The sequence below is a fragment of the Haemorhous mexicanus genome, chromosome 8, assembly GCF_027477595.1.
Source record: "Haemorhous mexicanus isolate bHaeMex1 chromosome 8, bHaeMex1.pri, whole genome shotgun sequence".
NCBI lineage: Eukaryota > Metazoa > Chordata > Aves > Passeriformes > Fringillidae > Haemorhous > Haemorhous mexicanus.
In genome coordinates, this window is record NC_082348.1 from 20,060,091 (window position 1) to 20,083,777 (window position 23,687).

The 23,687-nt window shown below is 37.1% G+C and overlaps 1 protein-coding gene across 1 annotated transcript in view; it reads right to left on the reverse strand.

The window, feature by feature from the left end:
- Positions 1-23,687, reverse strand: part of SLC25A12 (solute carrier family 25 member 12) — a 45,341-nt gene that overhangs the window by 4,536 nt on the left and 17,118 nt on the right. Inside the window, exons 5-14 of the mRNA XM_059853090.1 lie at positions 22,524-22,663; positions 19,921-20,067; positions 18,679-18,817; positions 17,372-17,465; positions 16,723-16,807; positions 13,313-13,397; positions 12,694-12,852; positions 9,503-9,555; positions 9,222-9,302; positions 758-898 (exon numbers count right to left, since the gene is read on the reverse strand). Coding sequence (XP_059709073.1) covers positions 758-898; positions 9,222-9,302; positions 9,503-9,555; positions 12,694-12,852; positions 13,313-13,397; positions 16,723-16,807; positions 17,372-17,465; positions 18,679-18,817; positions 19,921-20,067; positions 22,524-22,663 — 1,124 coding nt within the window. The remainder of the gene's footprint in view (positions 1-757; positions 899-9,221; positions 9,303-9,502; positions 9,556-12,693; positions 12,853-13,312; positions 13,398-16,722; positions 16,808-17,371; positions 17,466-18,678; positions 18,818-19,920; positions 20,068-22,523; positions 22,664-23,687) is intronic.

Consider the following 23,687-nt stretch of genomic DNA (forward strand, 5'->3'; position numbering starts at 1 on the left):
AAGTAAATGTGCACATTTTTATAGTATTATTGCAGGTCTATGGGCAAATCACATAAAGCAATGTTTTGTAAGTGCACAGCTAATATAACTGCTGAATTTACGTATTACCCCTTGCACTGGCAGAAGATACAGGAAGAAACACTCTTCCTTGTTTAAGGAAACTAATAGCTTCTGCTCCATTACACCTGATCTGTAATGATGGCAGTAAGTATACCTGCAGGGAAGGAATCTGTAGACTGGCATTTTGCTGAAGTACCATACAGAACAGGCTTTTTTCAGTGGAATTTATTGACAAATCCCACCACTTAACTTCTTAAAAATCTGAATCCTACTAAACTTCACTACTGTTTCACTGCCATCAAATTATTAAGACAAAGACAATATCCTGCTGCAAAGATAACAATAGAGATACAGAGATTCAAAATAAATATAAGAAAAATGCACAGGAAAAGCTAAAGAAACTTTTCACAAAACCCCACCAAATGAAATGAGCAGTGCCAGAAGCCAGCAGGTCTGCAATACAGGGCTCCCTGTAGCTTGGCATAAAAGCCCAAAGGATAGAATGGGGAAGTATTTTTTTGTATCCCACTGCCATTAATATAGAAGTGAGTTTTCTTCAGTTTTCCACTGTGGGGCTGCCCTGCAGGAAGAGATTGGTTTTAAATTCAAAAGATGTCTTTGTTTTTAATAGTTTTTGTTTCAACAGTACAGAAGTTTAGCATAAAATGATGAAGGCACCCAAAGCAGAAGTACATACCTTATAAAGACCAAGAAAGCCTAAATCTTTTATAACAGAGAGGGCACTGACTCTGGGTCCTGTAGTAATTTCTCCTGCTACCTGCAACCGAATCTTTACAATCTCCAGAGGATTAGTGAAGATGACCTGGGAACCTCCTGCCTGCAAACCCAAAGAAAAAGAAAGTAAATTGCGTTACTAGAGCATGTGGTGACATATTGACTTTTGCAAGGTGATGAGTTCCTTCACTTCTCACTGCATTGGCTGATATTTTCATGTAAAAACATATGAGAGAGATTTAATAAAGCACCTGTCTGAAAGTCAAAAGACCCAGATCAGAAATCGTGGGTGTGTAAAAATAGATTTTTACATATGTATTTTTATAGCCCCCTGAGGTGAATTAATTCAGTTTGTCTCTGCTTTTTTCCTCGACATCACTTTCTGTAAGTCATTTCTGTGTTTAAAAGTCTATCAGATATTACAGGAAATACTAAACTAAAATAATCATTACACTTGTGCTACTAGAGCATCAAATATACTTAAAGACCTTATGTTTATTCAATAATAATCCATCACCAATGTGTAGACATGCTATTTGCATTTAGAAGTGATGCTGTTTAAAAGTAAATTTGCATTTAACAGTGTCATTTTAAATTATTAGAAAAGGTGTTTGGAGTTTTGTTTAGCAGCCTGTAATAGTCCTAAGTGGAAACAAAATATAAAATTTAAATAGGAAGACTAATATTTCAAAATATGATACTAGACAGAAACAGGAGTCATATCTTTGAGCTGGGCATGACAGATTTTACTTGCAGGAAATACTCTCTTGGCAGTGTTGAAGGACTGTCTTGCAAACTTCCTAGCAGGAGCATTGTAAAGCTGCTTCTGACTCTGCACTTTAGCCAAAGACTTTCAAAGAACTGTGTCCCAGGTTTGAGAGAGATTCAATCTGACAGTTTGCTTTCAGAGTTTTTAAACCTCTTTAGAATGACATGTTTAGATTTCTCCCTGGTTTGCTGTAGGTACTACCATTCACTTCTGAAGAAGTTTGTGGTTCATCACAATCCAGCTATATTTTACTAAGCTTGTTATGCTCCCCTCTTCCTAAGGCACCTTTTTTAATTTAAAAATTAAACACAGTTCCTTAAAAATTGTGGCATATAACTTCTTGAATACAGCCTACTCTAAAAAGCATTTCTTGCACAATATGAAAGCTCCTCTTAATTCTGATCGATTCCTCCAACCCATCAAATTTTAGTGAAGGAAACAGATGCAGAACATCTGCAGTTAAAACTTTTTACCACTTCTAAATTGCCCAAGCAATAAACTCTTTTTGTGATGCTGGGGGGCTGGGAGGGGGCTGTGCATACAGGGGTGTGGTGAAGTAAAGTCAATAGTCTGACACAGCATCTCCTGAAGAACCTGCATGGTGTTCTCTGCTAATTGATCATCACTTTAAAAAACTAATGAACACTAATCCTTTCTGCATATAGCACAATCTTCCTCTCTGCAGCAGCAGGCAGAATAAATTTGAGATTAGCCCTGATACACAGTTTAGAAGCTGGCAATCTGAACTATTCTAGCCTAGAGACAAAAGAGCATTGCAACCCTCATCAGCTCTTGCTGAGAATGACCCAGCACTTCAGCAGTATCTATGGGCTGGGGGCAAGAAGCATCAACACCTTCACTGACCAAGCATCCCATACGTCCCTGAGCCTTTACTGAGGACTGATAACCTTTTACTGCAAGCCCTGTTTATTACTCCACTCAACACTGACACTGAAAATCATCACTGCAACAGCTTTGCTGAAGCACCTTGACCGAAACAGCGGGAGATCAACTGCTGCTTTTGATTAATTATTTCCATTGCAGTAATTACTGTCTTTAACACTTCCCACTCAAATAATGAGTCTATAAATTAATCTTAATTTTATTCCCTCACTTCTTCACCTCTCTGACAGCAAATCAAAGCTTATGTTTTTGTGGACATTTGTTGCAATCATCTGGAAGACCACAAGAACTTCCAGACAAACCAAAGTGATTCCCATCTTCTATGTTCCTTGGACTAACTGCACTGTGTCTTCTCAGTTATCTGACACCATTCCTATGTCCAAAGGCATTCTTCAGACTCTCTTTACTTCTCATCTCACCTTCTCCAGTTCATACACACCTATGCAGGCAAGATGAAATGGCTGTCTCGCTCAGCAAAGTTCCAATCTAAATAAAATTTATAAAATTTGCACCTGGCAAATTCTGTTAACTTTTTTTTTGTTTGTATTGCATTAAGCATAAAACCAATTTCAAATGTTTACCATTTCCCTGTATCTTTGAAAAAATAATTTTGGTAGATAAAATGTTAAGCAGTGTGTTCTGGCTACGTAATACAATGGACCACACAAAAAAATTCAAGTAACTTTAGACTGCAACACTAAGCTAGAAATTCACTCCTTCTAGACAAATACCAGCTACCCACCTATTAAATATGTATTATTTGTTTACATGTATATGTGAAATTCCATTTTTTATTTTTAAGGTTAAAAATTAGCCCACCCTGCAGAGCAGCCAAAATAACTCTTCGTATTTGCCCAACACCCACCACAGAAACACGAATAGGCCAATTTGTAAACACTTCTATTTTCTAACCTGAATTCAATCTTCCTGTAATTAACATTTTCTTCTCCTAGGTGCACAGGTGCCTACCTTTCTGTTAAAATCAGCCACAGACCTCTTCTGATACAGAAAGCAAAATACACTGAACACAACACATTTTATTAATTTAGTAGCAACACTAATTAGAAATACAATGTTACAAATTCTATATAGTAAAAATGGAATTATGTACTCCATCGGTATTAGAAGATGATGTGGTGGTCAGGTTATTAAGCAAAATAAAATACAAGGAAAACCCTACACTTTTATTATCAGTAGAAAATGCATTGAAAAGCCCTTTAATTACATCAACACTTTGAGTATTTACAGTGCTGACAGACTTCTCAACAGGCAGCTTTCTCAAAAAGAGCTGTAACTACCTAGATACCCAGTTAAATAGTCCTATTAGCAGTATGTCCTTCTATCCAAGCCTTGACTTAGGCTGTTCTATTTGGAGCTTGGCAAACTTTTCTGCCCAGCAGTGATGTGATTCACACAAAGAGGAGCACTGCATTCAGTGGAGTGGCACGTATGAGTTAGGTCCCTCAAGAGATCACAAGCACAGACAGGACAAGCTTTGACTTTAATACAGAACATGTAACACAAGAAAACTCCCATTTTCAATGTGGTTTTTTTAAAGAATGAATGCAAGGGTGGTTTTTTAGTTTGTGTTTTCTATTTAAGTAAAAGGTGGCTACCTATGTGACAAAGAAGGTGTGAGGCAGAGGAGAGTGCTGCCTTGGGGAGGAGAAGAGCACTGCAGAAAAGGATGCAGAGGAGAATGACACAAAGGATCTCCAAATAAAAATGAACTGGAAGCATGTAGGTTTGCAGTACAAACCTCCACGCTCCTGTGCAAATCATTAGCAATCAGCATCATTCTTTTTCAAAGTCTCTTACTTCAGCTGTCAGCTCTGTATGTTAAATACATGTGCAAGTGTATATGCACACAGAGGTATACATTGCACTCCCTGAATTGCTTTTGGAGATGGTGCAGTAAATCTAGATTGCTCTCTCATAAATCCTCGCTTCACACATAAATTGCAACAGACACTTTAAAAAAGGTTGACAAATTTGTTTCTGAATGGAGGTTATTCATACACATCAAAAATACCAGTAATAAAAGCTTCTACTTAACCTTAATGTCATGTAAAATAACTCTACAAGGAGCAAATAAAGGAACTAAATCTGACAGCAAAGGTTATGAGAGAAAAGATGTAGTTTGAGATCCCACAGCAAACGCCCCATGACATGCCAAAGGCTGAAGGAAATACACAAATGACCCTGCAACATGAGACCTCTTGCCCTTTCCAATTCCACCCGAGAGGCATATGCTCCAAAGGGGAGAGGCCTACTTCAAGCCCTTCCTTCCTTCCTTTTAGAAACCACCACATCCTGGACCACAACTATGTCCCAGAGAAGCAGCTAAAATAAGATGTTACTTAGAACAGTCTTGTTTAAAAACATCAAAAGAACTTGCATTTCTTTCTCTAGGCAAAGCTGACATGGTTCATGAACCTGGAGTGAGCTTACTGTCTCTTTTATTAAACAATCATTTTCTCCCTGATTTTAAATGTCCACAATAGAAATCAAGATAAAGTGTAAAATTTAATTCTGCTTCTAACTTTATTTTTTTAAAGTCTAATAAAAGAAGTAACATATCTTCAGGGTTTTGAAGGAAAAGCAGTCTGTAATTCTGTATTTTTTTTCTTGTTAAACAAAACCATTAACCATTTACATTATTTTTCCTAAACTAAATATTTGACACATTCCTATTTGCCTGATATACATATATGCATTTTTGTGTGTATGTATATATATATGCATAAATATGTATGAAAATTATTTCTCACAAGTATACCAAAAAACATTTAGATTGAATCTTAGATTTAATGTTTCTCAAAACTTGGAAATCAGTGGTAAATTTGAATCTCTCTGTATGTGTGTATGTGCAAACACAAACACACACACATCTCAACCTCTAATTATCAACAGATGCACTGCCTACATCTCCAAAGGTTCTCAAGACCCTTTCTGCCTGGCACCCCAAATCATCTTTCTTCCTACAGTATAAAGCAAAAACATCTTTCTGACGAAACACAATTCATCCATTCAAAATGTTAAGCACCACGCACAGCATGGGAAGAATCTATTTATTCCTACCTAACTCATAGGAATTACAGCCTAAAATCACAGTATCTTTGCCTCCTGTAACAGTAACCATGAATCATTTGCACAGCATTAGGTGTCTGCTTCAGCAGCTCCCTAGAGCACCTTGCCCTTCAGGACGTACTCACGAGTGCCATGCGTGTGAGCTCCTCTGGGAAGCACTGTCCATATCAGGCATGTGCTCCCTGCTTCCCAGGCCTCTGCTGGGACAGAGGAAAGCATTGCCAAAGCCTCACTCAGCCTCCCTGCAACTCAAAGCTAATGGGAGTTGAAAACTTCAGGAATGCAGGTTAATCACTGAATTACAACGGAACGTAATCCAATTAATTACAGTAACAGTAGGGAAAGAAACTGTTTGCTCTGAACACGTGTAAATATGGATAGTGCTGTTAATGATTAACAAGCCAGCATACTTCAGGCAGGTAGGAAGATGAGATATCAGTTTCATCCATCAGGGACAAGAGCCCTTTCATTGACAGGTACAACCTGACTGCTGTAACTGAGCTGCCCGACGTACTGCTCTGCAGTTTTCAAATACAGCTACAGCTTGAGAGCAGCTGGGAATATTTGGGCTCTGACAGAGCAGACCCTGCACTTCCCAGTGACATTTACATTGCCCAGCAGCAGCAGGAAGGTTTAAAGGAGCACAGGGCACGGGCTGCCTGCGGGAGGTCCCTGCCCTGCAGTAAGGAAGGAAAGACAACAGACAGGCAGCTGACCACACGAACAGGCACCGCCTGGGCCGAAGTCTTTGGCAGCTGCTGGGAGAATGACAATGTTTCTTCTTACTGCCAACGCTGCTTTACTCCACAAGCTGACAGAAGCTGAGAATGACTGGAGCCTGAGAAGGAAGATTTTGGCCAAAGCCATTCAGTCTCTCAGTGTCAGCATTTCTGGAGGAGGGACGTGCCTGCGAATGGCCCCTTTGCTAGACAGCACAGCACTGCTTCCAGATACTCCAGAGCTGAGGATACTGACCAGCCTACACAGGGTCTCCTGAACCACCACTGTCTTAATGTCAAAGGTTTCACCTGTCCTTATGTGTGGGTCTTAGAAGACTGTAACACCACACATAAGCTTTGATACTGCACTGCCATCCAGAGAGGAGAATTTGCCACATCTGCTGGAACCTTTCCCAGGCTGCCTCCACCTCCTCACAAGAACTCTTTTGATTGCTGTTTGAGGACTGTGGCACGCACAATGTGCTTTTGTATATCTTGCAAGAGGGAAGGCTTTTAAAAGTATGAAAAATCTCTGCTGTAAGCTCTGTAAAACGGCTGAAAATATGCCTTGCTCATCTTGCTCAATCACCAGCAGTTCCATACCAGACATGATCCAAAACTGTATTATTCCTGTTAATGAGGGGATAGTTCAACACTAAACACAGGTAAGTGAGGGTCAGAGACAGTAGTAAGTCCATCTCTGAGAAGTGCATGTGGACATAAAGCTACTTCTTCTGATATTATTACAAGGTAAAAACCCATGGTTTTATTTTAGCCTATATTTCTAGTATACTGCTAGAAAAAAACTTAAATGTTTTAAGTAACAAACAGTAACAAAAAGCCACAAAAACCTGTTACCCAAATCTAAATGCTGAAAAAAATTTTGGCATATATAAAATCCAAACATTCCCACATTAACCCATCATTTTGTACTAAGAGAGAGAGAAGGGAGAGAATAAAGGAAAAATGAAAGGTAGCATCACCCAAACACAAAGCCTTTTGTGCCCCTACTTGTGGCCCTTCCTTGGATGGAATTGTTGGTTGCGCCCCATAATATTTTGTAGAAAAACAGAACACAGTAACAACAGAAGTGTGACAATGAACATTATTTCCAAGCAAGTCAATACAGAAAAGAGCTGTCAAAATGAGAATGAAAAGGTCTGAGGATGAAAAAAGAGACTAATGTCTAATTGCCCCTGCTTTAGCCAACTGATACTTTCAGACTCTTAACCTTAAAGGCCTCCTAACAAAGATTCTGCTATCTAGGAAGAAGTGGAATTGCTAAAATTGAACTAAGCAGCAGAAGAGACAAAAAAATTCTTCAGCTGGTAAGATATCAGATGATCCAGAGGAAGCTCAAAGAAACATCCCTCAGGTTGCTAAACTGTGACCAACAGTTCTATAATTTTGTTTAAAAGTCTCCCAGACTGAGTGAGATTAATATTATCTTGAAAAAGGAGATGAAAATACCAGCTCAGACAGTCAGCTAGAAGGTGTTGTGTTTGCACAGACTACAAATCTAGTCATCTTCAAAAAAACACCCACATCTCTGAAAGCTTATCTGAAAACTCAATTTCTCCCCCATTTTTGCATGTTCACTCCAGTAAGACAATGAAGTTATTTTGAAAGAGGAGTACCTAGCAAGTGAAAAAGACTCTAATATAGATTGAATTTAGTGTTACATATTTCAGCACAAAATAATGTAAAGTAATAAAATTCATTATCAGATGTTTGACTTTAATTATGAATTTAAGCACAACACAAACACAAATGAATTCTACTCTCTGCCATCACAGATGACCTGTATTTGCTTTCTGTGTTACTGAGCTTGCCAGAAAAAGGTTAGTCTTCCGCTAGCTACACATTAAAGCTGCTTTCTCACATTTCTCAGAAAATAAACTTTGTACACTGACAGGTGAAGACTCAAGCATGTACCAGGCTGCCAAATTCAATCAGGCAGAACTATAAGCAGCCTCCCTTCAGGGCTGTTTCTTTGAATTAAAAGTTTGCAGAGGTCAACAACCTTTCTGCCCCAGGTTTTGTTGTAAGCCAAGGAGGTTTTATACCAGCCTGTCAGCCTACTCAACTGGAAGTCATTAGTGTTCTCTGCTACAAAAGAAACCCAACTCAAGCCCTAAACATATTATAGGGTTAACAACTGTCAGGGAATCCCACAAATGAAATTAGCCAACGTGCAAAACCAAAAGAAATCCAGCATGAATATCAATTCAAACCACTTACAGATTGCTAAAACATCCACTGAATTACAGCCCTCAATTTCAACAAAAACATGGTTTGTTTTTTAACTGTATTTGGATGAGGGATGTAATTAGCATCTGGAGTAACATAGCTGCATTTCATACAAAGTTATTTAAACAGACAATTCACTTATACATGTTACATGAAAGGTAAGGCTATATTGTTCAATTTTCCATCTTTTCCCAACAGTAAAAATTTCACATACAGCAAGTCGACACGTGTATTTCTTTTCCTTCTTGAAATCTGCAGCAAGAATTAGATTTCCTTAAACCATTCTAGACATCTCCACCCCTCCCCTGAAGGAAACTGAATCATGCCTATAATCCATTCTCAAGGAGCACCTGTATCTTCCCAAACTAATGATGAATGGCAACCCAGAGAACATATGGAAAGGGAGAACAGGGCACCCTCTTCTTCGGACTTTGTGAATGAAACCACTGCTGAAACTGAAAGTTATAAACTGGGCCAAAACAAATTGCTTAAGCACATTGTTCCAAGAGAACTTAATTCAGAAGTATGCTAAGCTTTCCAAACAGAAACAGTGCTTTTTTTAGTTCTTGTGACTGGGAGAAAAAAAGAGCACTTCTGCTCAAATCGACAAAGCACACCCATCAACTGTCATTCCAACTATTCTGGACATGACTGAGAATCAATTTCAATCCTAGGGATACAGGAGAGATACTTACACAGCCTCCAGCAAGGATCTCTGCAGGCAATGGAATGGAACCATCTTTCTTGGTAAATTTGTCTCTGACAAAGTCATTAACCTAATAAAGATACAATATATTACACACTATTTTAAGTTATTTTTCTTCCTTATTAATATATATCAAGTAAATCTGTAGCCATATATGTTAGAATGCTTGTAAGTGGTCATCTCTCACACATTTTAGGAAATAAATCCTGTGCATGTTAACAAACAAAAGGATGCCAGGGAGGAAAGAAAAAAAAAAAAAAAGATACGTACAGTTAGCTTAATAGCCTTTTCTGGAGCAACACCTATCAGCTGTGGTAACAAGCCTATAGAAACAAAGACATCATAAGGCAACATTATCTTCCTAATAGAGAAAATAGTATTTTATCAGTGCTGTACAGAAATGCCTTTCTGCACAGGGAATATCCTTTGAGGTGGATGGCATTTAAGTATGGGATGCTCCTAGAGCACTGCATATTCATACCAGTATAATTTTATATTACAGATTCTGTTGAAAATTATAATGAAATGTGTGACCAGATCTGCCTTCCTCAACTAAGTCAAGCCTGATGCTGTTGCTGTACAGAAGGAAAAAAGTTTAAGGACCAAACATAAACCTTGGATATGTCTACTGCATAAGAGTTTGTTTGACTTTTTTAGTCCCTTAGCATCAATTTCCCATAAAGCTTCCAATCACTTTTTAAAATGGGATAGTAATTGTGAGATAGACACATGACTATGATAAATTATCAACTCACTTCAACTTGACTCACTAACCTGAGTTTTCTCAAGACTTGAGCCAACTAAGGGTAAGAAGGATTTTCTCTTGCTCAGTTCAACATGGTAGCATGAACTTCTTTAAACCCTATAACTAATGAGCATTTTTTAATCTTACTAAGAGGAGGGATTAGTGTACAGAAACTGATTTTGGCAAGGCCCTTGCTCCTGGAAAATAGCTACGATGAAAATGAACTGTCATTTGAAAAATGCACATGCACATTTCTAGGAACTAATAGGTTTAAGAAAAAAATCAGTAGATGGCAGTCTTAACTTCCAAACATAACACATTATAACAGCATCTGATATTTTTAAACCCACTTTCTCCACAGACATTTTGGCATAGGTATAGATCATAAAACTTAAAAGAAAGTTATTTTTATTGGATATAGTCACTTCCTAATGTTATTCCATGGTTATGGAATATCATTTTGTTAAAAGTGTTTGCCAGTTAACTAACAGAAAAACCCCACAGCGACAAAACTGCATCAATGCCACCTTCCACTATTTGTTAAGTACAGAGAAATCATAGCTAAAAATTCAAAATTCCTAGAAGTTCTCATTTTGCCCAATTTTTTCACTACTTCCTTAAAAGGAAGCTCAGAACAAAGGTGCCTTAATAGAAAGTGCAGCAGTTAATACACACAGTGCAGTGTGTTCTTCCAGCACAGTACTTTCTGTGTGATTTACAGACTTACTATGCTGAGGAAAGGTAGCTATTAAACACAAAGAAAGGCTGACAGGAACAAAAAGAAATGGTGCCCTCCCAGCCTGAATTTCCAATCTACCATGAAAAGACAATCCAGTTCTGCAATGCCTATACTTAAAAAAACCAAAACCACCAGACAAAACACTGCAAGACAATCCCCTCCACTTCCTTTTTTTTTGTAGCTGAACTCACTGGGCACATGCATTTGGTGTGCCAGAGAACCTGGGACACAGCATGAACTAATAGGAACCTGAGAATAAACTTTATTAATTCTGAGGTTGGATCTCAAGACTCAAAAATATCTTTATTTTCTTGACCAAAAATCCTAAGTTTTTATTTAGAATTCCAACATTTCCAGTTTGTGTTCAGTTCTATTTTTTGAACTGCAGGAAACAACTACATTGTACCATTATATTATGGCATAGATGTATTGTTATTTTACAATGCAATTAGGATAATCCAGCTCAGGAATACAAGAACCCAGTAAGAGACCCACAGTAAACTCCATAAGTGTTTCTGCTGTTTAGTTTACCATACTTCTAACAGACCACCTAAATCTCTGAGTCCAAATCTTAGCAACATGCTGATCTTTAACTGTAACAGTGCCAAAAGAACTGCAGGAACTTCTCATCCTAAACAATCTTAAAAACAATTATTAAACAGGCTATTAAAAACTTCAGCAAACTGACATGCCTTCAAAGAAGAGTATTTTTATCAAGTGTAAAACACTGCTTTTAGCTCATCAATGGAATTATCCTTGATTTCAAAGTGCTTGAGTAAAGTCAGAAACAAAAATAAAATAACTAATTATTTTAAATACTGCTGTGCAAAAATAGAGTGGGGGGCAAGAAAAAGAAAACAGTACTGTAGAACAGCACTGAAGAATCAGTCTCATAGATGTAACTCAAGTATTTGCTTTTAGGAGAGATTTAACATCAAAAAAAGAAAACAATTTTCCAGTAAAACATAATTTACACAGACTACAGCTTTTCATTAACTTTGCACCAACATATTCCTTCCCTTACTTACTTGCAGACAAAATCCTGAAAGACCACAAAACACTCTTTAGACAGAACACACAGACTTTCACATGTAAAAACTTCTTAGATACTGTCCATAAAGGACACTGCCCAGGGTCTTTACTGCCAGAACACATCACAAAGCAAAACAAAATGCTGTAGCCATCATGTGAGTTTGCTGCAGCTAAAGAAGCAGGTGTACCAATTAATAAATACCTTGCTGGTCCTCATGAAAACTGTGAACTTCATAAAGTTATGGGAAATTAGAATTAAAAATAGAGAATTCAACTAAGTATCTATTCAGAGGGCTGGCAAGCATGTATGTAAGTCACCTTACCAAAGTGATTAAAACTCAGCCTAATTGATAAAAAACTGAATTCTTAAGCTGTATCTTAGAGTTTTATTCTTTTTAAAAATTACAATTTCCTGAGTTTCACTGATGATATTTTAAAGTAAAACAGAGCAACATAATTCAGTCTGACTACCTGCAAAAGTATGAGGCACAAGATACTGCATCCAGTTTACAGATACATTTCCAAATTACTGTCTTTTGTCTCTTAACAAAAAATATTTGCTGGAAAACCAATCTTTATTCCTCAGATGCTAATTTGCTCCTGATGTCTGACCCCAGCCAAAAGTTGCAATCCTCAGTTTGTGAGATTACAATTATATCCTCAACACTTACACCCCAAAAATTAGGTCTTTAAGTTACTTAAGCAGCAAGGAGCAAATCACTAACAACAACAAGAAAAAGCCCAGTTTTCTCCAGCAATTGTTTATGATGAAGGGTGTGCAATGGAAGAAAAATACTGAGCTCAGAAATGAAAGCAAAATTAGACAGGATACCAAGTATTCTGATTTTCCCTTGGAAACTAGCTGTTGAGGTATTAAAATAAAAAAATGGTGACAGAAAATTACTGACTTTATATATTTTTTTTCTTTTTTTTAAATTCACTTACCTCTGTAAAGCCCAAAAAAGCCTTCAAAACGCAAAACCTTTTTAAAGCAGTCAAAGCTGTTTTTATACATCAACTCTCCCACGACTGAACCTGTGGAGCGCTGATTCTGCATCCGAGTTTTCACCAGGTCTATGGGGTACACTGCAGTAGCACCAACAGCTGTAAGAAAGCATCTGGAGCATTACTTCTGCAACACCACTGTTGGTGTACTACGTAATTATCGTGATGATTTTCTACGACATTCATTTAAACACAAAGAATATATAAGCTGGTAAGACCCCTGGTATGTTGGAGGTAAGAAAGAACAATAATGAAGGTCTAGGAAAAAAGTCTCAAGGAGAATGGATAACACTGTTACATAAAAAAGGTGTGCAGAATGAAGAACACCTATCTGAATTACCACTAAGGAAATTTGTTACTGGTGTCGTTTCAAAGGACCGTGGAGGGGTTCTAGAATCCAAGTGATAAGGAAAGAAAGGGAATAGCACAACCAAAATGGTTCCAACATCCAATACTACACATGTATAACCAAAACATCCACCTCAGATGAATCAAGCAGTCTGGCAAAAGAGTGTTTAAGTACCTCAAGCCTGGAAACAGAAAGCAGAATATTACTCACCTCCAGCAATTGAGCCTAAAGTGAACCTGTAAGCTGACTCAGCTATCTGGAGCCAAATAGGTCTGCCCAATTCTCCAAAAGATTGCTGTGTGGGGGAAAAAGAAATGAAAAAAAGCTTGAAAATCTGCACAGGAAAACAAAGGCATCTGTGAATTACTTTTACAATGGTACAGAAAGAATCTGATAAAAATTAGTAGCTTCATGTTCAGGAGGAAGAAGAAAAAGCAATTACTAGATAATGTCTGTTGTGCCTAACGGATGAAGTACATTTTCCAAATACTTCTAGAAAATATTTCTTACATATTCCTAGTTGTGCCAAACCAGTACACCAGTATAACCAGAACAATGATGCTCAAGAAAAAGAAGACAGAAACTCTAAACAACTTTGCTGTTTTCTGTTCTGTTGCCTTTGAATTTGTAAGGCTGGAACTCCCTTTTGACTCAAATAAAATTCAGTATTTCAAAAGGAATTTACAGAATATCTCACAGACAGGCTCTATCAGCATAGGACATATTTTAAGATTATATATCCATTAATGCATAGCACAAGCATGAGATTTCATGTCATCAAAACAGAAGACAAGATTTTCCATGCAGTTGCTAATTTACAGAGTGATGCTGACCTCAATCCTTTCAATTACATACACTATTACAAATGTGTTAAGTATTCTAAATAATACAGTCTGCACAGAAAATATCTGCAGAGACTCATAATTATGTTATTAAATGGCTATTAGAAAGAAGGTAACTGAACTGATTAACAAGACATGTTCACAAACTTTCACTATAAAATATGTAAGATAGGCCAAAGTTTCATCCAAACATAAATAAGACAATTAGAGAGAAATTGATATTATGCAGTATAACTTGTCTGGGCTAAGGGGCCAAGATATTAACTGTTAAATTCCATAGTAAAACAGATACTAAAGTCCACTTTCCAAACAGAAATCTGTTTTTCCTGAAAGTACCCTGTACTGTCAGCAGATGTGCTTCTGCCAGGACAGCTGGAATGTCCAGAGCCCAGACTGATGCATATCAGGAGTTTTCACAAAGATTACCACACACACCCCCTTCTCAGCTCCCTGTGCAAGGTTACCCAGCCAAGGTAGCTCAGCTCACTGAAGCACCACAGAAGTACAGCACCTGCCTCAGCACAAGCTGCTCTGGGCTGGTGTTACACTGGATGTGCAAAACCTGCCCACACTGCACAAGGTGTTACACGGTATACACACAACACAGAACAGCAGCCCCTGAGGTCAAGATGAGATCATTACCTGTAAAAAACCATGGATTATATTTGATACCCCTTTTCCACAGAATAAAAAGGTACAGCTAAAACCACTTCTCTTCACAAGACACTCTCCTCCCCCATAATATAGCTTAACAGAGAAGAATAGAGAAATTCTAGGTAGCACTAAAATTACACACTGCACATGCAGACCAGCATAAAAAACAGCATAAATCAAATGTACTGCCTTTACAAGCAACAGAAGCAATAAATCCAAACAATATCCTCATTATTGTAAAACCACTATGCTTTTCTATTAAAAAAAAAACCCAAAAAACCACACACAAAACCCCCAAAGGATAATAAAACCAAAATAACCACGAAAATAAATTATAAAATTCAGATATATTTCTTTTGATTCATGTAAATAAAAGACACATGCAATAATATACCCCAAAAAGCCTTAGAAGCAGAACTAGTCCTTCATTCCACTGACATTTTCTCTAGCCTAGCACACCTGCTGCCTTTCAGCTGGTTTAAGATTATTCTTTTTGCTCGAAGCTTCACACGGTTCTCATCAAAATCCAATCATTGCATTTAGACATTAATCTTAGTGAATGCATCACTGAATGTTAAAAATCAAATTCTTTCTGAAGGAAATGTCACTTTTATATTATTAAATAAGTGCTCACAAAGTTTTCAGTTTACTTGTGTGTTCAGATGGATATGTAAATGAATGTAATTAATGCTATAGCTTTCAAATCATGAATATTTATAAAGAGAAAATTACTGGAGCTGTCATCCCCATAGGATATTCAGCTGCTAAGCTTTAAAAAAATCTTACACAATGAAAAAAATTGACAATAAAGTAAACATGGTTGAAAGCAGGCTAATTTTCATTTCTGCCAAATCTATACAGAGTGATTTTATGTAAAAATTTAGATTTTTCTTTACAAAGGGATTTTAAAATCATATAAAACTGATTACAGAACTGGTTTCATTTCCCAGGGACAGCTGGACCATACTGAGATGATATTTGCTCTTCATGAACTGATATCTTTCATTTTGTCAATACACTTAATTTACTGTTCACTTAGGATAAGGTCTAATAAAAGACTGTTCCTTATAAACTAAATAAAATGAAATTATTTTGCTTTCTGGTGTCCGGTTTTAACACACAATGTAGAATAAGATGAAAATATCATGTACTACTTCAAAAGTATGAAAAGAGTATATTCTGTCCTAGTGATGAGGAAAACTTGTATCAGTGAGCTCATTTTGAAAGAGTGCCAAGCTACAAAGGTAGTTCTGGGAAGTGAAGTCAGTCAGTATTTTGTCCACTCAGAGAGGTGAGTACGAGGAACACATTTATAAGCTTTACATTTAATATTCATATTTTTTACAACCTGTATTGAGTTTGTGTGGCAAAGCTGGGGGGTGGGGGATACAACAAGGCTGGCTTTGTGAGAGGCTGCCAGAAGTTTCCCTCATGTCTGACAGAGCCAACACACGCTGCTGGCCAGGCCAAGTCCATCAGTGTCAGTGGCAGCACCTCTGGGATAATGTATTCAAGAATTAATGTATTTAAGAAGGGGGAACAAACCCTGTGCAATGGCAGCTGGTAAGAGGAGAGAGAACATATGAGAGAAACAACTCTGCTGGTACAAAGGTCAGTGAATGAGCAGGAGGAGGTGCTCCTGGCACAGGAATAGAGATTCCCCTGCAGACCCTGTAGGACCCCACACAGGAACAGGGGGATGCATCCCAAGGAGGCTGCAACTGCACGGAGGAGCCATGTGAATCTATTCCTGAAAGACTGCACCACATGGAAGGGACACACGCTTCAGGAGTTTGTGAAGAACTGGGTTCCACAGGAAGGACTCAGGCTGGAGAAGTTCATGGAGGGCTGTGCCCTGTCAAAAGGCTTTTCAGGAGTGAACAAATGTATTCATGGTAAGGAATCCAAGTATCCATACATGCTCATATCTGAACAGGCCATGCTGACAACTCATACCTTGTCTAGACACATACAGTACCTTACAGCCTGCCCCATTTCTATCCTTCCAGCAATACACACAGTATGTTCCACTTGTCAGGAATCTGGTTAAAGTGCATTATTCTTATTTTTCATTTGCAAGTACATGCTAACATTCATCAATTGCAATTTTTTTCTTCTACCCACCTGCCTCTGGAGCTCGGCCAGGTTATAAGGCAACGCACCTTCAGCCAGTGGTGCTATTCTCTCAATATCTGCCAAAGTTAAGCGCCTTTACAAAGGCAGAGAAAAGCAATTTCTGGTTAGATAAAGCATCAAACATATCAAGTACAGTGTTCCTGGCCACATCCCATAAACTACATCTGAGTTTAAAAAATGACACTTGCCGTATCTGAATGCAGACCTAAGAAGTCTGCTACACTTCATTAGAGAATGTTTGGAGATGAAGGGAACATGGATTATTCAGAAGCAAGTTCTTCACTACTAGTAATAAGGAATGTAATACACAAATGAAACCATTTCTAGCTATTTCTAAGTAAGATTTTGCATGCATTAAATATCCACGCAAAACATCAACCAGTGCATTTGTAGCCTTTTGGGAGTATTGTATTTTGCTACTTCATATGTATACCTATAATACAACAATTAGTAATTGTGCCCTGACATATACAATTCACTTACAAAACCCATGGACACAGCAAAATCAGTTTACCTTGAACAAATTACTGTAACAAAATAGAACACAAAACCCTTTAAAATTACGACAAAAGTAAGAGGTCACACAGAAAACACAAAAGTTATGATGATAAAATGATAGAATTCATTATCATGTTACCCAGTAACACTGTATAAGTCTGTAAGTTGGTAGAGAATATCTATTTCCAGTGGTGTAATTTGTCCAAAGTGGATCGCAGAGTGTGTAAATTCCTCTGGATTTAAAAGAGAAAGAGAAATACAACGTTTGTGTTATTTGTCAAATTTCCTCTTTGAATCCTTTCAAATAACTTTAACAAAAACAAAAGTATATCAAGTCTATCACCAAGAAGCAAAATTCATAATGCAAAGGGAAAAGGTATCTTTAGGAGAACATCTGTCCTAAAACAGGCCTTCCCAACACAGACCACATCTGACTCCACAACTCTGACTTATGGTAAATATTCCTCAAATTAGCAAGCTTAATAAAACAACATCTACAATTTGTGATTCTTGCTTCTGAACTTCTGCAAAACAGAACATAACAGAGAAATGGTCCATTATTCACAGCAGCTTTAAGGGCAACTGACTCATCTATTCCCATCATGTCCAGAGTTCTTTCTCTCATAGTTCTGAGTGACTCCAAGCTTAGATATTCATCTGGCCAAATTATACAATATGTTTATGACATAATTGGCAAGTTGCAGTTAACAAGTCTGAGCAGTGAAAACACAGCAGCCTTTTTTCTCAGTACAAATCCAAGCAAGATGTATTTATGCATCTGTACCAAAACACATGGCTAGGCAATTTGTTAGGACAATTTGGAGGATGAGAACAGGCCTTTTATGCTTTCCTTTAGGGAAAAATATGCAGAGTGTATGAATATATGCTAAACAAAAAAGACGAAAAAGAATACAAAGAACTTGGCAAGCTTTTAACCACACAATGTTTTGGCTGGTCCCATCCACACAGGTAGTAAAACTAGTGATAAAATCTGTCATAAAATGGCTACAAAAGCACTCTGCTAATGTCTGTGACCAGACTGAAATACTGCAACCTTCCACACGCACAGGGATTTGTTACGTACTAACTGGCATCATCCATACATAAAACCACTCAGATTTTCAAACTTAACCCACTCCACCACATTCCCTAGGAACTCCCTATCTCTAAGCAACAATGCATCTCTTTCAAGGAGATGTAAAATCTCAGTATTATACTGACTTGCAGTTACTCATTCAAACAATAACTCCTGCCAGAATCTTCTCTTCAATGAGATAACTGAAAATACTTACTAACCTGTGAGGATGAAAAGCACCCACAGCTAAAAAAAAATCCACTTTCCCAGTGGCCATAAACTGACTTCTGACTCACCTTAACCCAAGTGCACCACCAATTACAAAATGGACAGAATTTAAAAATTAATAAACTGCAGGAAATGTATCTTACCTTTTGTGACTTCAACATCTCTTCTTGTACCTGCTATGTTACTGTATATCTTCCTAACAAGATCCATGTTATTCAAAAGGGCATTAAATGCATTGAAAAAGGAGAAGCTGACCTGATGTGATACAGTTCCACCAGCTACCTTTAAAAATTAAATGAAAACAGTTAAGTCCTTAAGCATTTTTACAGCATCTTATTGCAATCACAGAAACACTCATTTGAGCAAATTATGAAAGAATTAAAGATACCTTTCTATTCCTTTTTAAAGATATTTTTAATAGAAACATGAGGGGAGAATTATTAAACAGGATACTATTTTTGTGGTAAAGATTGAACACTAGGAAATGATTAGGAAATAATCATGTAAGTAGGTTATTGCTGAAGTTATCTGATACACACATTGAAAGTGCCACCAAGTAATCTTCTGAAAGACAAATGCATGCAAATGCAAATGCCTTTAGAAAAAGGCACCAACTGATTTCTTGCATCACATACATCAATGACCATTTACTCAAAGTCTAAAGTTAGTAGATACTCTAAATTTTCTAGAAGACAGTATGCCTTATGAGTAAGGCAAGGCAAGATTTATAGGTAAGATAGTAAGATGAAAGTTTTTATTTTTATATCTTCTATATAAATTTCATCCTTATGTAATTTTCATACTACATACTTTCAGATTATAACTTGTATGTTATTACTTTACCTACAGATCTTGCCAAACTACCAGGGCTGTAACCATTCTACCTCTAGAATCTACATACTGATTTTCCAAACTCTGATCTGAAAAAGAAAAGAATGCAAAAGTATATAAAAGGACAAAATTCTAAGTAGTCTCCAGCTCCTGAGATGCCATATATTCAAAAATAAAAACTGGATGTTTTTGTCCTAAATAATTTCTATTGGATTTGTTGATTTTAGGGGTCTTTTCCTACATGGTTCCACAATTCTATGATTATTTCTGCAGTAAGTACTTTGCCCTGCTCTTGTGGAAAGCATAGTAGACTAACTCAAACTGTTTCCAATGGCACTTTAAACATGCAAACCAGACTGCCAACCTTTTCATTACTGCAGCCAAGGAATGCTGCCATGTTTCACCCTGCCCACTCTATTATGAAGCTGCTAATCTCTAGCACCGAGGCAGTGAGTGATAAACAGGTAGAAGACAAAGTGGGAGAGAAGCCGTGCCACCTTCAAACATCACAGCTATTAAACACTGAAATCGAGGCACTTTTTGTTAACACTTACTGAAACTAAATTTTCTTCCACAAATGGAGTCAGCATATGGGAGCGAATGGTAACCATGATCTCATTGAAGTCCAGCCCAGTTATCAGACCACTTTTATTTTTGTCTTTCAACGCAAAGGCTTGTCTTGCATGTTCTGACTGCAGCTCCTAGAATGAATATTCAGAGATAGCAGTTTAGAAGCAAATTCTGTAACACACTGTTCACAACATTTTCACTAATTTCATATTCTTATGCTCCAACAGGTCTGTGCATATAGACAATAGCATAACTACAGTTTAAACTTCAAGGCCAGCTCAACTAGAATAAGAAGGCTGCATACTGATTTAATCCACAGATTCATTCCTCTGTCAAAGAAAAGCCTCAATTCAACTGTAAAGAAATATGCACTTTCACTAAATGATTTAAGAAATGAACTTCACACACCCATGTCCTGCCTGTTATCTATTCCTTAATTAAATACTTAAGTGCTAGAAAAACTTCTGATATTGATCTTGAAGACAAAAAGTGAGGTGATCTCTTACATATCCAAGATGAAATATGACTGGGCTATTATATACTAACTCACTGGAAACTACTTGAAAATAAACAGGAGGACAGTGAAAATTATATAATATGGATTTAGATTGCTCCAAACAGCTATCTCCCATAATGTCACAAATGGTCACTCATTTCAGACAATTTAGAACTCCCATACAAACTGTAAAAACCTTCATACAAAGATCACTGTGGTAACCTAACCTCAAGATAATAACGATAGTTGTAAATTCTATGTCCAGAAAAAGTTGTTTCCTTCTATTCAAGCAAACAATAAAGCCCATGCAGCTGTCATTCAGACCTCTAGAAGCCACTTAAAAAATAACCACATTCTGACAGACAGTAAGAAGAGGGCAAACCATCTAGCTTATATCACCTTTACAGTAATTTCTCAACTCTCATAACCTCATGAACAATGTTTTCTAGATCAGGGTACAACAAACCCACTCCGATTCAAGTCCCAAACTCCAGAAGATGGTGCTGGACCAAAAGAGAAAAACAATCTTACATAAAAAGAAGGGACAGAAATACCAAAATTGTGCACATACTGAAATTACTGCAACCCTTTTTTTATAAATCATACAATGACAGTAAGAAGCTACTGCATCTTACATGGCAGTATTTTGGAAACACAAACATAAAACCAGAACAGACATTTATCACTCTGCTCTTGGAAGCAGATGCAGAGGAGGGCCATAAAAATGAGAGAGGACTGGAGCACCTCCACTATGAGAAAAGGCTCAGAGCTGGGGCTGTTTGTCCTGGAGAGGAAAAGAAAACAGAAGGCTCCTGGGAGACCTTACTGCAGCCTTTCAGTACTTATGGGGGGCTTATCAGAAAGATGGTGACAGACTTTTTAGTGGAGCCTGCTGTGACAGGACAAGGGGTAATGATTCTAAACTAAACAAAGCTGGTAAAGCACTGGAACAGGTTGCAAAGGGAGGTGATAGATGTTTCATCCATAAGAAACACTCAAGCTCAGGTTGAACAGAACTCTGAGCAACCAGAACCAGTTGAAGACATCCCTGCAGATTGCAGGGGGATTGGAATAGATGACCTTTAAATGTCCCTTACAACCCAAAATATTCTGTGATCCTATGAGATATTTTTATCTTCAGCAATAATTACAGATTATCTCAAAGCACATCTATCACTCCTTACTTCTAAGACAATACACACATAACTTTTCTTGCATCAAAGGCAGCTCTAGAAGTGCATAATCTATTTTTCTTCCCATCTACTAGACAAGCAATTTTAACTTATATCACAAGGTGGTCATTGTATGTTAATTTATGGAATTCAGTGCAATTACCAGCAACTCTGTGAACTTCCTCTCCATGAATTACAATGTAAATTTCTCCTAATTTGCTCTTTCTCCATCCTTTATAGATGACATTTTCCTTTCCTTCCTTCTAATATAATGTTCTGTTCATAATATGTTTTAACTGTAACTTTTTGGCTTTAGCACAAAGTGCAGCTCAACAAGTGAAATTCTTTAAAGCCCAATCTCTAAAGAGTAGTTCAACATCACAGGAAATCAGATTTTACCTCCTGCAAGCTGGCTGCATTTAAGACCAAACTCCCAGTATGTGTGTGGTAGCATGCATGCCAGTGAGAGAAAGAAAGTGATAAGTATTAGAATGTTTATAAAAATAAAGAAATGGCACAGAACCTAAAACCCCTATAGGACAGTTTTAATGGTCAATAATAACTGGTTCTATTAAGAATGCTAATATTTCTGGTAGAGTTTAGTTTTGCTATTGAATTCCTATGACAGAAAAAGCAGATCCTCAACCCACTTTAACAACAATCAGTAAAATAGTTAATTTCATAAACAGTATGTTCTGTCCCATTCTTTCAAAGGATGGTATTCAAGTTACAGCACAATGAGCACACACTGCTTACAAAACCAGCATGGAGAAACAACAGTTCATCATTAGCTGCCAGGATTAGTATCAGATAAGGATTATCACTACCAGAATAAACTCAACATTTATAATGGTATTAGCGTATTATTAAAAGTTAAATGAATTTCAGTTCCAGATTTGGAACAAGGTTAAAAACTGACCTGAAGAAACTGAGTGAACTCTGAATAGTTAAGATGCTTCTTCCTGTTATGTCCAAAATGCAGTCGAATAAACTCACAGTCCCAGTTGAATGGGATTTGAAGATGAATAAGAGTTTGTTCAAATATTTCTTTGACATTTGCTTTGGGGAGGGAAAAACAACAGGTGAGCCTTGGGGTACAGTAAATCTACAAACATTCCAGGAGGAATACAAAAAAATCATAATTTCAGCAGCTGTTTAAGAAGTGTTTTAGCTTGTTAAAAATAATTGCTAACCAAACCTTTAAAGACCTGTAAAAGAACACATCTGAGACACAAATGCTACTTTTTGTATTATTGCATAAAACCATGGAGTGAGTGTTTTATTTAGTTTTAATTAAGAAGCAATTTCCCTCATACATGACAAATAAAAGCTATTTTGCATTCTGATATAAAAATCAATAGTGGTTCTCTGTCTCTGCCAGGAGTCAAATTAAGCCCTTTATCAAGAGCACAAATACCTGCACTACAATCTCAGGCAATATTTGTCATACTAAGCATGGTTTGATTGAAACTTGATTATTACAATCAAACTGTCTGAATATGGCTATTGAAGATAGGTATAAGAAATGACATCTAAAACATATCATTAACTCAGCAGAAAGCACGTTATTAGATGCTTTTGATAAGGCCTTAGCACAAAAATCAAATCCTATAAAACATAATTGGTAGTCTCAGTTATTAAAATGTTTTAAGATAAGTGAAGATAGAGATGCCCTCCTTTAAATGAAGTAAAGAAAAAACCTGCCATTTCAGATGGAATTCTCCACATGTATACTGTACAACTGAAATCTCAATGCTAAACATATTATCTGAATTCAGGCAAAAACCTCATCTGAAAAACAGCATGCATTATTCATACACAGCATTGCCATGCTGCAAAACAAGCCTGCTTTTTGTGCAGATTATCAAACACGTGGACTGTATAACAGGACATCTACCCATAACACATGAACACTTTTCAAAATTTCCCTCAGAGTACCTGAAATAGTTTATTGGCCTAGAATCTGTTAACAGCAAAATAAAATGTGGCACGCAGTTAAAATTTAAAACAAAATACAAAATATTCTAGCTGATAACGCACCTTTTATATGTTTAAACAATTCTGCAAGACAAAATGCAGTAAG